Source organism: Amphiura filiformis, chromosome 13, assembly GCF_039555335.1.
Source record: "Amphiura filiformis chromosome 13, Afil_fr2py, whole genome shotgun sequence".
NCBI lineage: Eukaryota > Metazoa > Echinodermata > Ophiuroidea > Amphilepidida > Amphiuridae > Amphiura > Amphiura filiformis.
The window spans coordinates 40655246-40672782 of record NC_092640.1 but is presented as its reverse complement, the minus strand read 5'-3'; the positions used below and the strand labels follow the sequence as shown (position 1 = coordinate 40672782).

The window sequence follows — 17537 nt, the reverse complement described above, 5'->3', positions numbered from 1 at the left end:
TCTCTTGATAATGCGTTACGGGCACCACCGATAATACCGATGCCTTGCATCCTGCCCCAGTCAAACCACACGTGGTTGATGCCTCTACTTCTGACTTCTGGGGTCTCTTTCACCTCGTTCACGGTGCAAGGCGGTTGGATGCCTGCCTTTGCAGGTGATGCATTTGACTCGTTTTGTACAGTCTCTGACGAAGTGAGATCCTTTCTTGACACAGCCAAAACACACGCCCAGTTTCCGAGAGTAGCCACCCTTTCATCGTATGGTTTCTTCTGGACCACCCTGCATACTTCCAGTGTATGTGTTGAAGTATCACAGTAAAGACACTGTTTTTGAGGCGATTTCTCTTCATGTTGGGTACCGGTGTGAAACTTGAAGTTCTTGGCTTTGGTTTGTTGTCATATTGTTGACTTCTGCTATTACTCTTGGTGTCGCTGCTAATTGTACCAAAGGCTGGATTTGCGACGATCTGCGCGTGGCGACTCACAAAGTCAACCAAGTCTTTGAAGCCTTCGGTTCTCAGTTTTTCTTCCTGAATATCATACACCTTGGCTCTCCATAGGTTCTTAAGCCTATATGGCAGTTTACCAACCAACAGTTGCAGACTACTTGTGTTGTCCAGTTCTTTCAAGGGGCTATTAGCTTGCATCATATTGTGGCATTCTAGCAGGAATAATGAAAATTCATTCAGGCAACTAGCCTGTTCCTTGACATCTGGCCATTCTTTCGCTTTCTTCAAAACAGCTTGTGCAATCTTGTGACTGTCTCCAAACCGTTTGGTAAGTAGCTGCTTCGCCTTGATATATCCTTCATTGGCGTCTGTGTAATACAAGCAGCTGTTCACTAAGCTCTTGGGTTCACCTGAGGTGTATTGCCATAAGTAATTAATTCTGTCTCTACTATCTAAAATTTTGTCTTCTACTCCGTATTCAAAGGCCTTCATGAATGTGGTAAACTTTAATGGATCACCGCTAAATACTTGGATCTTCTGCGCTGGCAGTTGTGCTCTAACTTGTTGTGTGATGAGCAGTTGTGTTAACCTGCTGAGGTCACTGCCAGCTGGTTCCTTTTGTTGCAAACTCTCTATGTTTTGCATCTGTGTTGCCATGGTAGGCACTGTCATACTCGTACATGTAGGTTGAGCTTGACCCATGCTCGAATTCATGAATACGGATGGATTTGTAGGCTGTTGTTTCATGTCATTGTCCGGACTGAATTGTCTGGCTGGAGTTTTAATCTCTTTTGACTGATCTCTGTCTGTATTCACTGGTGCTGCTATGGCTGACAATAGACCTGTGTCATATTGTGGTGGTATACTGATTAGCAATGGACTACTAATTGACAACTTTCCCACATTCACCGGCGCTGCTGATGACGGCATTTCACTGGCATCATTTTGTGGTGTGATGTTGGTTTGTACTTGACTACTAGTAGACAACTGTTTCTTTGGTTGCTGTACATCACAGTGCACCTCAGAGATCATGTTGACTTGCTCTTTTGCAATATCCAACTTTGTTGTATTGTCACTGGGACTTTCCCATGGATTTGGGCCTGTAGCGCCTTGAATTTCTTTGGTATCTTCTAACCAACGACTCACTGAAATTTTGTCACTAATTAGAATTGGTGGAATATCTTCCGATAATGTCCTGCTACTTCTGCTCTTTGATTCGTCATCGTATTTCTCTAATGTAGCTATTTTTGCTTCCTCGACATTTATTTCTGTCTCCATGGCTAGCAGCTCCCTCTTTTGTTGCAAATCTTTTGCTCTAGTCTGTAACTCAAACTCTTCTTTTTCCAGAGCTTGCTTTAGGTATCTTGCTTTAGCCTGCAACTCAAACTCTTCTTTTTCCAGAGACTGTTTTAATTTGAGTGCCTCGGCGCGGCATTGCAGCTCAGCTTTTCTGGTGGCTGCCTCAAGGAGGGCGTACTCTGTGCTTTTCGATAGAGAAGTTTTGGATGACCTTTTACTCCTGGGAGCAGAGCTTGTACTTTTGTTACTCATTTTTATTACTCTCCTTTGTGTTTCAACTTTATTTCACAATCTATTTGTTGGATGAAGGGAGCCCTCAGTCGTAGCTTTTAGACACTTGCGATACGCTTGGCTTATTATGCAATGTTTGTTTACACACAATTTTAACACGAATTTATTTTCGCTAAAGCACGCTAGTATTTTTGCCAAAAAGCCTTGATTTATTCTGAAATCAAGAAAGAGTATGTCATGCATGTATATTGACCTTGATTCGAGTTCGCCCTTAAATCAAGAAAGGGGTAAGTATTGCATGTAAGTATGCCTTGATTCGAATATCACCCTTAAATCAAGAAAGGGGTAAACTATTGCATGCACCCTAAAATCAAGTATATATTTTGTATGCGTGTATGTATGCCTTGATTCGTTACGCCTAAAATCAAGAAAGGGACGCGTCTTATTGTTACGCGCAAATTTGCGGCGTGCTATGCTGATGCAATATAATATGCGAAAAGCACCAAAAACTTAATTTTGCTTAAATAAGCTCCTCGATTGTAGCTTTGACAGATGCTATGGGTGTGGCTTATAATGCGGCATTTATTTACACACGATTCTTACGCGATTGCGATTTATTGTACACAGTTTGTACCGAATCCTACCGATGTAGGCCTATATTTTCGCCAAAGCACGCAAATATTTTTATTCGAAAAGCCTTGATTTATGCTCGAAATCAAGAAAGCGTCTGTTGTGCGTGTATATTTGCCTTAAAACCCTAAAATCAATAGGAGTATGTCTGCAAGTATGTATGCGTTGTTACGCGCAAATTTGCGGCGTGCTATGCATATGCAGAATCTTAATTTTTGCTTAAATAAGCTTGCTCAAATAAATTATTTGCTATACAGAGTTTACGCACACAAAACACTGTAGAGCCTCAATATGCTTGCTGAACAGACACAAGATGCACTGTAGAGCTTTGATTTTCATTTAAATATGCTTGCCGAACAGACATGAGAAACACGGTCACATGACTGTTTTAGCCCTGATTTATTTATTTTAGCGTGTATGCTATACTGATGTACATAACGTACATGCACTGTCATGTGAATAGCCCAGAAATAACTTTTAGCTTGTTTACAGACGTACTGTATTTCTATAAGCTTATTTGCTATACACATGTACATGTACCGATTGCTGTACAGCCCTGATTGATATCACAGAAAAGCTTGCAATACAGTATACACACACAGGCGTGCTGCACTGTGTGTTGTCACTCGACACTGCACTGCTCTATAAATAGAACCTTGTTTATTTGCCATAAATCTCGCCAATTTGCGACTCTACGGCAATACCTGTTCTATTTTATGACAATGGTTCAACTTATAAACCTTATAGCATGTCATAAACCTTTGTTCAACTTTAGAACACTTATGATTTGTTCTACTTAATGTGGGGTTTTACCAAAACTTCGCCCTGACGAACTAACTCTTGGCCTATTTGAGACAGATCGATCCCTACTTTGCAGAATGTACCCTGGGATTCGTTGAACCTACGCACCAAACACAGTTTTCACTTACAAACCAATTCTTTAATATCTCTTTAATACTCGTTGATAATTCACAATACTGTACGATATCTATTTAGTCTGATTTTAGTGATTTTGTGTATTCAGTGGTAGAACAAATTGTAATTACCACGGGTTAATATCCGCCATTTTGTCTGTCTGATTGTTTACACGACTTCTGCGCAAGTCCAGAGATGAGCTAAATTTAGATCGCTTACTGAATTAAGGGCGCACCTCACATAAATGCTTAAAAGCCTAAATTGGCACCAACACATACCCCACCCCTTGAAGAGTTCACTTGAAAAACAAAATGGATGTGGAAGTGAGAGTCTAAGTGACCATTTGGAAGTTCTACTAATGTAGGGTGTATTGGGTGACCTAGGGAAAATCAGACCCTAATTGTAAGACTACTATCTATGTGTGCAAAGGTGAAATTTACACCTCATGTTACTGTCTGAGCTTTTTCCTGGGAAACAGTGAATTGCAATGTAATGTGGCTTTGAACAATACACCAGGTTGTGTGTGTGTGTGTGGGGGGGTCGGACAGAATGTAGAGGAGTGTGTGTATGTATAAATTGTAAGTATTCACTCTAGTTTTATAAATAATTCTTCCCTGTCATATGTGATGACGGGACTTCAATTCCAAGTTCCTGGATATGCGACAATATAATTGATTGTGTTAATGGCACAGATGAAGCCAGCTGTGGAGGTAAATAACTTAGAAGATGATATTAGATAACTGATGAGGATAATTTTGACAAAAATTGCTATTTCCTTTTGGGTCTGACCGAACCATGACGTTTCCTTATTATAAGAGTGTCAAGAAAGGGTATATTTTCCCTTCTTATATTCTTAAATCGTTCACTTCAAAAAACGGATGTGGAAGTGAGATTCTAAGTGACCAGTTGAAGTCCTACTAATGTAGGGTGTAATTGGGTGACCTAGGGAAAATCAGACCCTAATTGTAAGACTACTATCTATGTGTGCAAAGGTGAAATTTACACCTCATGTTACTGTCTGAGCTTTTTCCTGGGAAACAGTGAATTGCAATATGACATGGCTTTAAACATTACACCGGGGTGTGTGTGTGGGGGTGGGGTGTGTGTGTGGGGGTGTGTGTGTGTGGGGGGGGGGGTTGAGGATCAAGCATGGGAGTGTAGAATGTAGGGGAGTTTGTGCATGTATAAGTTGTAAGTATTCACTCTAGTTTTATAAATAATTCCGTGTCATGTAGATTTCATATATGACGGGACTTCAATTCCAAGTTTCTGGATATGCGACAATATTGTTGAGATCCGAGATAATGGCATATTAATATGATCTATTATGAACATGTTGTGTATTTCATATAACCCTAACGTGACCAATCATCCCTCCATTATTTCCCTCCACCATGGCCATTCCTCTAATCTCATCTCGCAGCAGATCAATCATCCCTCTAACATCTCTCCTGGGTCCCTTCATTATTTCCCTCTACCGTGGTCCCTTCATTATTTCCCTCTACCGTGGTCATCACTCTAATCCCAATCCCTCACCAACCAATTATCCCTCTAATACCCCTCCAAGGCCCCTCTGTTATTCCCCTCTGCCATGATCATCCCTCTAACCTAATTAGCTCCCCAGAAGCCCTCTGTCAAGGTTCCTCCATCCCTCACACTTGATCTCCAGACACCCCGACCTTGCTAGTTCTATATAAGGGCAGCCAATCAGGCTGAGTGGCTAGTTATGAGTAGATAGTGCAGATTCATAACCTCATTAATAAACGCGATGCGTGCGATCCAATCATATTTTATTATTTGCGAAACGCGAACGCAAATCGAGGTCATTAATATCTCACAATTGACCGCAAAATGCGTAATTGTTCCAATGTCGCACACAATTGACTTCTGCGTGCGCTGGTATTGTGCGTCTAACAAACTGGCTTGTGGCAGCGCTGGCTGCGTATTTGGATTGTGCGCTACCATATTTGCACAGATTGTGATACGCACTTTTTTGTTATTGGTCGTTCTGTTTTAGCCTGATCGATTTTTGGCAAGGGAAGATGTAAAATCATCTATTTTTATAAACTTTTGAGCAAACTTTGTGTTATTTTGTAAGGTGAAGAGATTAAAGTGACGGTTATGAATGAGGTTAATAACTTTGCATCAGTTATATGTAGGGCATTGTGAAAAATCTAAACATTTGCTTTGGACCTCGGAATATCCTCGGGCTCGCCCTCGGGATATTCCTCGGTTCCAAAGGCAAAATGTTTAGATTTTTCACAATGCCCTCCAAATAACCGATGCTTGCAGTTATTAACCTCTAAGTAAGAGTTAAAGCAGTTTGTGATCATAGTTCTTGTTTGGAGGATAATTCTGATAGTACATATCTATATAATGAACAAAACATGTCTCTAGAGTGATTCTTAACTTGTCAACCCACAATCTTAACAATATAATTGATTGTGTTAATGGCACAGATGAAACCGACTGTGAAGGTAAATAAACTTAGAAGTTGATACTGAATAAATGATGAGGGTATACATGTCGTGACAGTGACTTTGTAGGCTAACCTGATTAATTTAACGCACATAACCTTATAATAATAAAAACGTTAATTTAAACATGCATTATTTACAATGTTTTCAAAACCTGATTACTATCGTTATCGTTCTATTGTTATTGTTCTATACTGGCTAATGCATGCATTTTATACACCAAAATATACTAATAATCTTGGATAAAAATTTGGTTGACTCTATTGAAAAAACATTTTTATACAGATGACGACGAATGTGCTTTGCCTGATGATAATAATTGTGATACAAATGCAGCTTGCACCAATACCGCTGGTTCCTTCACATGTGCATGTAATGCGGTTACAGTGGAGACGGAGTAACATGCATAGGTAAGTTGTACCATTGGCTCGGTCTGTCTTTTTTCTTACACTTTCTTCTTTCTATCTGTCAACATTTGCATTATTTTCGGTAAATCTATTTTGTACCATAGTCTGTTTTTTTAATGTTAGTTCATACGTGATTAACAGTTTCTAGACTTTAAACTGACCTTCAGGACTAAAATTCAACTAACCTTGAATTTTCGATCTGTGACACACATCCTTATCAGAAGAAGTCCTAAGTCCTGTTGTGATGGACTTGCCGTTTTGTTGACCATTGGCGACTTTAGTGTGGGAGGCCATCCAGATCAAGGACTGGAATTGGTAACCTTATACAATGCCCTCATTCGACCAAAAGTCACCAATGGTCAACAAAAGGGCAAGTCCATCACAACATCTTAGGACTTCTTTTGATCTGAGACGAATATACCTATGTATATTCGTCTCAGTTTTGATGAGGATGTATGTCACACATCGAAAAATCAAGGTTAGTTGAACTTTTATGCTGAAAGTCAGTTTAAACTAACATCACTGACAATGACGGTACATGCCACGTACATGACACTTGTAGGGCCAGATGTTACACAATGACTCAAATCTACAATAAAAGCTGGATAAAACTAGTTATAATATTTATATGGAACACTGGTGATGGAAGTGGTTAAATGCCCTCTAGCTCAAATCCCTCGTCACAATATTCAGATTTTACTCGGCAAGATAGACCTACAACTTGCCCGAATTCTGAATTTTTCCCAAAAATATTTGTATTCGTCCATTTTGATAAACATGTTCAAAACATTTTTTGATAATAATTGTGATACAAATGCTGCTTGCGCCAATACTGCTGGTTCCTTCAGATGTGCATGCAATGCCGGTTACAGTGGAGATGGAGTAACATGCATATGTAATGTTATTTTATAGGCTGAATCTTACAGGCGCTAACTGCTGTCAGCTCATACATTATTTATAGTAGAACTCACATACATGTACTTTCGACTTAACTTTTTCACAAACATTACTGACAATGACCATATATGCCACATAACACTCGTAGGGTCAGATGTCACACAGTGTCAAAATCATACTCAAATGTGTCCATAAAGGTTGAATAAAACAAATTATAATATGCAAACCTGGTTTTTGAAGTGGTCAAGTGCCCTTCTAGCCCAAATCCCTCTTCAATAGGCCTACAATTGGTCCAAATTAATTCTTAATTCTTCAAAAAAACTATTTCCATTTTGAACAACATTCATTCAAAACATTTATATACAGATGACGACGAATGTGCTTTGTCTGCTGATAATTGTGGTACAAATGCAGCTTGCACCAATACCGCTGGTTCCTACACATGTGCGTGTAATGCCGGTTACAGTGGAGATGGAGTAACATGCATAGGTAAGTTGTACCATTGGCTCAGTCTGTCTTTTTTCTTACACTTTCTTCTTTCTTCTAACTGTCAACATTTGTATTATTTACTCCAGCACTCGCATACTTTGACAAATTTTGACTTATCTTGGTCATAAGCATCACTGACAGTGACCATATGCCACATGACACTTGTAGGGTCAAATGTCACAGTGTCAAAATCATACTCAAATCTGTCAATAAAGGCTGGACAAAACAAGTTATAATATGGAACTCTGGCGTTTGAAGTGGTCAACCGCCCCTCTAGCTCCTCCGTTCCTCGTCATAGTAATTAGATTTGACTAGGCAGGAAAGGCTACAACTAGTCCGAATACAAATTTGATGTTTCACTAATCCATATCAATTCGACGCTTAAAATAAGACTTCAGACTTGCAAAGCACCGTGTGAGTCTCTCTGCTCCTTCTCCCCTCTGTCTCCTCTGTTTCTTTTCTTTCTAATCTTCCTGTCTCTTACTGGGTGCTCTCAGCTTGTTCAGCTTGGTTTTTTTATGCCTCCACGGGAGGTATGTTTCCTTGTCCGTCTATCCGTCCGAGCTTGCGAGTGCAATTTCTCGGAACTGGTAAGGCGTATAGTGATGCAATTTGTTGGAGGGGTGGCATTTGGTAGTCTACAAATTTGAGCTGTTTTTCGTCGGAAAATATGGTAATTAAGTATAATTTGCATAATTTATGCATATCAAGCAAAATAACCTTGTGCACAGATTATCTGGAGATCTGTACGAGTTACAGTGATGAAACTTGGTGGAGAGTAGCACAGCCTGAGGTTCTTGACCTGATTTGCTTTTCAGCGCAAAATTTGCGTAATCGCAAGATCATTGCGAGGTCATCCGGGGTCAAATCGCCATATATTGTTGCAGGTTCATGAAATTTGGTGGGAACGACTACTGTAGGGAAAAATGTCACGGTCATTTTGGGGTCATCCAAGGTCATCAGAGGTCAAATCGCCATAGATTGTCGCAGGTTCATGAAATTTGATGGGAACGGCCACCTTATTAGTGAGGCAAATAATGTGAAGGTTATTTTGGGGTCAAGTGAAATTGCACCAGTTAAAATGATGGGCGTCAAGGTGGAGGCATTGTGGCCGACACTTTGCGTCGAGAACCGCGCTGGTCGAGAACCGCAAAATTCTAGTTTTGTTTTTGTTTTCTTTACATATGTTCGTCATATTTGAATTATGAGGCTATCTTGAGCAAGAAATTAAATCAAGAGAAAAGTTTATATAGTTTGTTTATAGGCTTCCTGATTACTTAAACCTTATAATGTAAGCGTTTACATCATTGACAATGTATAATTCCAAAACCTTATCACTATCCTTATCATTTCTGCTATATCAGCTAATACATTATTATAAGAAAAAAAAAATACTAATTCTTGGAAAAAATTTTGGTAGTCTTTTAGAAAAATATATTATATTATTTTATACAGATGACGATTTAATGTGCTTTGTCTGTTGATATTTGTGATACAAATGCTGCTTGCACCAATACCGCTGGTTCCTACACATGTGCATGTTATGCCGGTTACAGCGGAGATGGAGTAACATGTACAGGTAAGTCTATTTTGCACCATCTGATGTGTCTTTTTTTTACAGGTTCTTCTATGTTCAGTGAACACATGCATTATTTACTATAGCACGCACACATACTTTGACTAATTTTGACTCAACTTAACCACAAGCATCAGTGACAATGACCATATATGCCATATGACGTTATCTCATCCAGTTGCTGAACAGGCTTTTGATGACAAAATGCGTAGAAGAAATGACACTCGTAGGGTCAGGTGGCACATAGTGACAAAATCATACTCAAATCTGTCCATAAAGGTTGAATAAAACAAATTATAATATGGTTTTATAATACCGTACTGACGCCGAGTATAGTCCCACCTTGAGTAAAGTCCCACCCCAAACTTTCGGAAAATTTCAGAAATTTAAAAAAAAAAAAAAAAATTTTTTTTTTTTTTTAAGTTATTTATTTTTCGGCTTTGGAGTGTCCCAGGACCTAGACCTAAATGCTAGGATCATTCATGGTTGACCTAAAAAAAAATTAAAAAAAATTCAAGATGTTTTGTTATTTTTAATATGAAAATTGATAATTTGTATTCATGTCATACTCTATTAATGATTTCAAAATGCATTCAAATTCAATGCATTTTGAAATCATTAATAGAGTATGACATGAATACAAATTATCAATTTTCATATTAAAATAAAAAACATCTTGAAATTTTTTTTTTTTTTTTTTTTAGGTCAACCATGAATGATCCTAGCATTTAGGTCTAGGTCCAGGGACACTCAAACCAAAAAAATAAAATTAAAAATTTTTTTTTTTTTTTTTTTTTTTTTTTTTTTTAAATTGAGTATAGTCCCACCCCCAATTTTGAAAAATGTTCACCCAAAAACGGGGTGGGACTATACTCGCGTCAGTACGGTAATAATATTTCTTTATTGAGGGTAATTCCACTTCAGTGTCAAGCACTGCTTTCCAAGCAGGCCCTCATACAATTATAAAATACTGTCATACATATTGATACATAGTAAATTTACATCTTACACATGGTAAATCAATAACATAATAAATAGTATTGAACTCATATGGCAAAGATTATACAAAATACAAGCTGAAGCTAAAATGTCCTTATAAAAAGTACAATTTATAAGGGAATAGAAATCCCAAATTATTTAGCAGAAGTATTTGTTCGCGCTTTAAATTGATACAAAGACATATTATTTAATTCTTTGCGGATTTGAGGTGCAATTTCATTCCAAGTATTAACAGCTTTTTTGAAGTGGTTAAGTGCCCCTCTAGCTCAATCGCCTCATCATACTATTCAGATTTTACTAGGCAAGATAGGCCTACACGGTCCGAATTTTTAATTCTTCAAAAAATATTTCTAGTCGTCCATTTTGAAAAACATTTTATTCTAAACATTTTTATACAGATGACGATGAATGTACTTTGCCTGCTGATAATAATTGTGATATAAATGCTGCTTGCACCAATACCGCTGGTTCCTACACATGTGCATGTAATGCTGGTTACAGTGGTGATGGATTAACATGCACAGGTAGGTCTATTTTATACCACCGGTTGTGTCTTTTTTCTTACAGGTTCTTCTTCCGTTTGTCAACCCATGCATTATTTACTGTAGCACTCACATACCTTGACCAACTTCAAACTTGGCCAAAAACATGACTAACAGTGATCATATATGCCACATGACACCGGTTTTTGAAGTGGTTAAGCGCCCCTCTCATCATAATATTCAGATTTTACTATGCAAAATATGCCTACAACTGGTCCGAATTCTGAATTTTTATAGAAATTTTTTTTTTAAAGTTTCATTTTGTATTCAAAACTTTTTTATACAGATGACTACGAATGTACTCTGCCTGCTGATAATAATTGTGATAAAAATGCAGCTTGCTCTAAAATCTGCACTATAATCCATAAAACAGGTAGTAACTCTTGAACAAAGCAGTATATAAGCTCCTGGATGTTCTGCACTCGGGGGCGCAGAACATCCACTGTCGGAGTTGCTGCGATCGGAAGCAAAATAATTGATTTTCTTATGATAATAACGGTGGTTCATTTCTGCGCTCCGGCGCAGATCATCCACTATCGGAGTTGATGCGCCCGGGCGCAGTCCCTTATATGTAACGGCGGATCATTGCTGCGACCGGGCGCAGAACATCAACTACCGGAAGTTCTGCGGAGGGGCGCAGGAGCTCCACTGGTGGATGACGTACATACATGTATAATTTTGACGGACTTGATGGATAGCTTCAGACATATTGAGACTGAAAATTACACTGAAGCTGCAGATTATCGCTGAAAAATTACACAATAGATATTACCACTTAAATAGCACTCTAATGAGTTCTTTTGTTATCATATGTCTATAATTTATTTATTTATTTATTTAGAACATACACTTTTGTAACAGTGGCACACGCCAATCCGGCGGTGCGTTCATAAAAATGATATTAAATGGAAATAAAGCAAATTGCACAAAAGTAAAACTTGTACTATGTACAGCAAAAAGAAATACATAATGAAAACACACAACTGCCTCAACCCAATTTGACTAGAAGTGGGTTTAACATATTATATACGATAACATAAAACAAATTCAAGGTATAGACCTCTGGAAAAGGCAACCGTTACTACTAGTTTCACAGCATACCCTCACTTACCATCATTGGGTATACCGATATCAGACGGATAATTTGTCATGGTTTCAACTTAACAGAAAGGCATATACATGTATATACAGTCTGTGGTGTCAGAATCATGACAAAGCCACTTTCAGCACAGCCTCTACTCCATAAGTATACTTATATGAATCAACATCTGATACACATTTATAGCCTAACTTCCATAACTTACTATTATCGATATGCTGACCTGCAATTAAGATATTAGATTTATCGTGATGAATGCTTAGTTTCCAGTCATTAGCAAATTCTGCTGCTATGTTTAACATTCTGTTTCGTTTTCATCGTTTGCAAGTAAGACAACATCATCTGCCCAAAAAAGGCTACCAACACATACGTTATGAATCCTCACACCAACATTGTGTTTTTTTAAGCAATTTAGTGAATTCATGAATGAAAATACAGAATAATACAGGTGATGACACAACCTTGCTTTACTCCTTCAGATATTAGTACTTCAAAGAAATCAGTTTCGATACTCCCAAATTTCACCTGAGCCTGAACATTATCATAAAGAGCATCGACCAATCTCCACATACGCCCTCTCAACCCTGAATTGCAAAGCTGCCAAAAGCAAACCCTCCCTCAAACCGTGTCAAACGCTTTACGAAAATCGGCATGCGGTAATGCTTCTTAGGGTGGACAGATAGAAAATAAAGCGGTAGGCGTTATGGATGGTGTTGCTGAAGCGTTACCAGCTAAGGTAACCCAATTTCTGTAGGATCGGATGGAATAAAGATCGAGTTGCTAATGCTAAATCTTATTTGCAATATTGGGTGACTGTCAAAGTTCACGGGCATTGGCTGCACTTTTGGTGTTTTGGTTTTTCATTAATTTCCCTTTTTCTACATCACTACTCATGATTCAAATTCAATAGATGTCATCATTTGCACACATATTACATATCCTGAAAGTTTCACTGTTCAAAAGTAAAGTGCGTGCCTACCTTTCTGGTGACATCTCAACACATCGACGATATGAAACTGGATTGCTTGTCCTCCACCCGCACAAATAGGACTTACTAAATTTGACATTCTAGCTCTACTTTTGTTGTACAAGATCCAACATCTTGTTCATTTAATTGATCTGATGATGACACTCTCTCGAGCAGCGAAAACTCAGTCTACTGATATGGGTGTGACCAAACCATCATGTTTTCTTATTATAAGAGTGTCAAGAAAGGGAGTACTTTCCCTTATTTCTTAAAGCATATATGGAAGTGAGAGTCTATAAAGTCCAGTGCATGTGGGGTGGGTGGGTTTGTGTGGGGGTGTGCGTGCTGGGCATAGGAGTGTAGAATGGGGGGATTGTGCATGTATAAATTGTAAGTGCTCAATCTAATTTTATAAATAATTCTTCCCTGTCAATATGTAGAAGTTTTCATATGTGATGACGGGACTACTTCCATTCAAGTTCCTGGATATGCTGACGATATAGATGATTGTGCTGATGGAACAGATGAAGCGGGCTGTGAAGGTAAATAAAATAACAAAATAATGTAGATAACAGATGAGGATTCAGTTGTAAACACAAATGCAAAAGCGAAATAACATCCATGAAAAAAATAAATTTGGGGGTTTAGAAATCTGGCATTCTTGGCATTTGGATACAGGATGAGTTGAAGTGGGACAAACAAATTAATGAAATGCTATAAAAACAATAGCCGCATGTATATGCTCTGTACTCTTAAAAAATTTGGTTTTACATCTGATGAACTTGCAGTTATTTACAAAGGCTATGTACGGCCATTGTTAGAATATGGTGATGTTGTATGGGATTCGTCTTTGACATGTGAACAGGTTAATTCTCTTGAAAAAGGGCTTGCAAAATAATACTTGGCAAGAAATACAACTCATATACTGATGCAATTGAAGAATGTGGAATTCAGACTCTATCTGACCGTTGGAAAAATCACAGTGTTAAATTTACTCAGTCTCTGCCAAAATGTGATCGTATGAGCAATCTCATTCCCCCTACAAGGCGTTCTATGCATGGCAAAGAATTGCGCAATTCAAATTCCATCACTCGTTTACCTTGTAGAACTGAGCGGTTCAGAAAGAGTCCAATTCCACACTTCATCAACTTACTTAATGCTTAAAAATTGATGTTTTGTTTCACCCAATGATGCAGTTTAACAATTTGATGCAATTTAATTTAATTATTTTGATGTAACAATTTTTATGGTATGGATATGACAGTGAATATGAGTGTATTGAGTGACTTGGTGTGTATGCATATTATTTAGGGTGACTGTGTTTGGAAGTACATGTAAGAGGTGGGCTCAAGAGTGAGTGGGGGTGTGTGTTTGTGTGGGTAAGTGTGGAGATAAGATTAGTTAAGGGGTTTGCTTTCATAATTATGTGCAATATAATTTTTGTGTTTCTCTTATGCTTTTTTGATGCAGGATGAATTTGGCATTCTAAATATAACATACAAATCTCAATCATGTTTGTCAACTTCAAATCAGTTTTGTTCCCTCCCTCACCTCAATAGAGAGATGCAATACAACTTCATATACGTACGTACACAAGAACTGAACCCGAAACCTAAGAAATTGGACCCCTGTTGCAAAATGGTGATGCTTCCTTCTCTACCAATTTCAACTCGACAAAATCAAAAATTACATCCTAAAAGGCTAACAAAATAATGCTATGTCTCAAAGCCCTTGGCAGTTTCAAAAACGAATCTGGAATGCTTTTCTTTTTTTAATGAGTGTTCAAAAGTGTGAAAATATTTACCTTTTATGTGTTTCCCCACATCAAGTTGGTATATCTCAGTAGGTCTGAGGTCAGTTTGAATATATTCCGGAATTTAGGAGGAATATTCATTCCCTTGTCTCAATTGATGTTGCATATTAATGTTTAACAAAGATTTAATATGTCAAGCTTTCTAGAACCACATGATGTTCATGTCTTATGTCTCCCCCCTATTTTTTGGCTCCCTAAAAAAAAACCTAGCCCCTAAAATGTGTTGACAAAATCATAAAGTTACTCAAAAACAAAATCCTTTTTATACCATCAGTAAGCTAAGACTACATGTGTGCAAAAGCTTGCAGATTTAGTCGATTTGACAAAGACGTCAAATATGGGTAATTCCATGTTTATAAAATGTATATTTTTCGAGAACTCGCGTTTGCATATGACAAGGCAAATCTAAGCACAGCAATCACAAATGTATCAAATGAACGGGAAGAATAAGGTCTACCATTTGAGTGGTCTTTCATTTTAATAAAATTTAGAAAAAATGGGGAAATTCTGGGATTAGGTTTATACAGCCTTGTTTAACTTAGTAAATTAAATATTTATAATAGGTTTTCATTGTATACATTCATGTGTACATACCTTATAAGTGACAAGGATGGAAACGACCTTATTAGGGCATAATGTCAAATTTTAGTAAATATTGGAGCAATCTGTCTGTTTTTTTATTATTGACTTATTCTTCTCTTTAAAACTATTCCTACAATTTTTTTTTTTACTTTTTCACTGATATCACTTATAGTATCTTTTATTAAAGTAATGAATGTTTATGAAAGGTAGAATGCTCCATTCATTACGGCAAAGTCAATAGCAATTCTAAGCTTAATCCCGGAACATTTCATCTTTAATATCATAATAAAAAATGCTCTTTTAAGTGTCCATTTAACACTTGCTATATTTTTGTTTTAATTTCAGGACAATATTCAACTACTGAGGAACCTACAACATCCGAAACAGGTATTCTTTGAACACTGTGTCAAGTCATTTGAAATAAAAGTATATTACCTTTTAAGTGTTTCCCCACATCAAGTTGGTATATCTCAGGTCTGAGGTCAGTTTGAATATATTCCATATAGGAGTAATATTCATTCCCTTGTCTCAATTAATGTTGCATGTTTGAAACAGATTTGATATATAAAGTTTTTGAGAAGCTCCTTGCAATGCCACTTGTTGTTCATGTCCTACTGTCTCAGCCAAGTGAGCCAATGCCATGTTAGTTGTGCCGGACATTTTAGCAATGATTGGCAAAATAGCAAAATATGGACAGGTGACCAATTCAAAAGTATCACAAGGAATAGAATAGATACCTCCTCGTTGGAGGTCCTTTGGTATACAGGGTCTTTGGGTGCATGTGTTATTGACACGTCATGCCAATCTTTTTACGTGCCATTTTAAAAAAAGGAAATGAAATGCATTTATCATGATAACCTTTAATTTACAGAAAAGAACCTTTTATTTAAAGCAATATAAAATACATTGACAAAATCATTAACTAATAGGGACTTAATAAATTTGACATTCCAGCTCTCCTATTGTTAAGAAGATCCAACATCTTGTTTATTCAATTGATCTGGTGATGACACTTACTAGAATATGGAAAGCCCAGTCCTGTTATGGAAACATGATGACAAATATATTAAAAAATTTATTTAAAAAAATTTATTTAAAAAAAATAAATAAATTGACATTCCAGCTCTCCTATTGTTTACAAGATCCAACATCTTGTTTATTCAATTGATCTGATGATGACACTCACTAGAATATGAAAAGCTCTGTCCTGTTATGGAAACATTATGATGACAGATATATTTAAAATAGGTTTTAAACAATCCAGGTTATTGTCTGTTCTAAAACTATTTTGACAAAACAATCCTTTTCCTGTTAAATGTCTTATTTTGGACCTGTGAGGGAGAGGGGTTGCCCACTTTTACCCCAAAGCAATTTAACCAATCTGACTATATTATGCAAAGCCACATTCAGCCACCGTTATGATAAATGTTCCTTGCATGTCTCACTATTGATACTCTTTCAGTCCGTCTTGTTGGTGGCAGCAATTCAAATGAAGGCAGAGTGGAGGTATTTTACAATGGTGCTTGGGGAACAGTGTGTGATGACTTATGGGATAGTGATGATGCAATGGTAGTTTGTCGTCAACTTGGATTTCCATCTGGTGATGCACAAGCTGTTGGCAATGCTCAGTTTGGAGAGGGAATTGGAGAAATATGGCTGGATGATGTTAGCTGTTCAGGGTCAGAAAGCAGCTTAGGTGAATGCAGCCACAATGGATGGGGAAATCACAACTCGACCACTATGAAGATGCAGGGGTTATTTGCCCAGCGAAAAAAGTATGTATATGTGATGATCATGCCTAATCCGCAGGCATTTTAAAACTATTATTTCATAACAAACTTGCTAATCTTGGCACCTGCGACCAAGCAGTTGATCCATATGTTGGTCTGTATTGGTTACCAAGTCGAAATTATGAGCGTGAACTTGTACTACAAAATTTGTAAAATGCAGGTCCGACCGCAGGGTTACAACACATGACTTGAAAAGTTGCAAACTATATAATAATTATAAAACATAGTGTATCATCTAATCTAGCATAAATCAAAGTTTAAGTGTTTGTACTGCCTTTGTACATTCTTCAATTGTTAGTAGCCCTTCACATTCGATTGTTTCTTCATTAGGTAATGTTTCTACACGAGAGTTTTGTTAATGTAGGCATCAATATCT

At 37.4% G+C, this 17537-nt stretch overlaps 1 protein-coding gene across 1 annotated transcript in view; it reads left to right on the top strand.

Annotated features, from left to right (window-relative positions):
• Positions 1–17537, top strand: part of LOC140167663 (uncharacterized) — a 57207-nt gene that overhangs the window by 16484 nt on the left and 23186 nt on the right. The window contains 2 exon segments of the mRNA XM_072190961.1: positions 15717–15758; positions 16834–17146. Coding sequence (XP_072047062.1) covers positions 15717–15758; positions 16834–17146 — 355 coding nt within the window.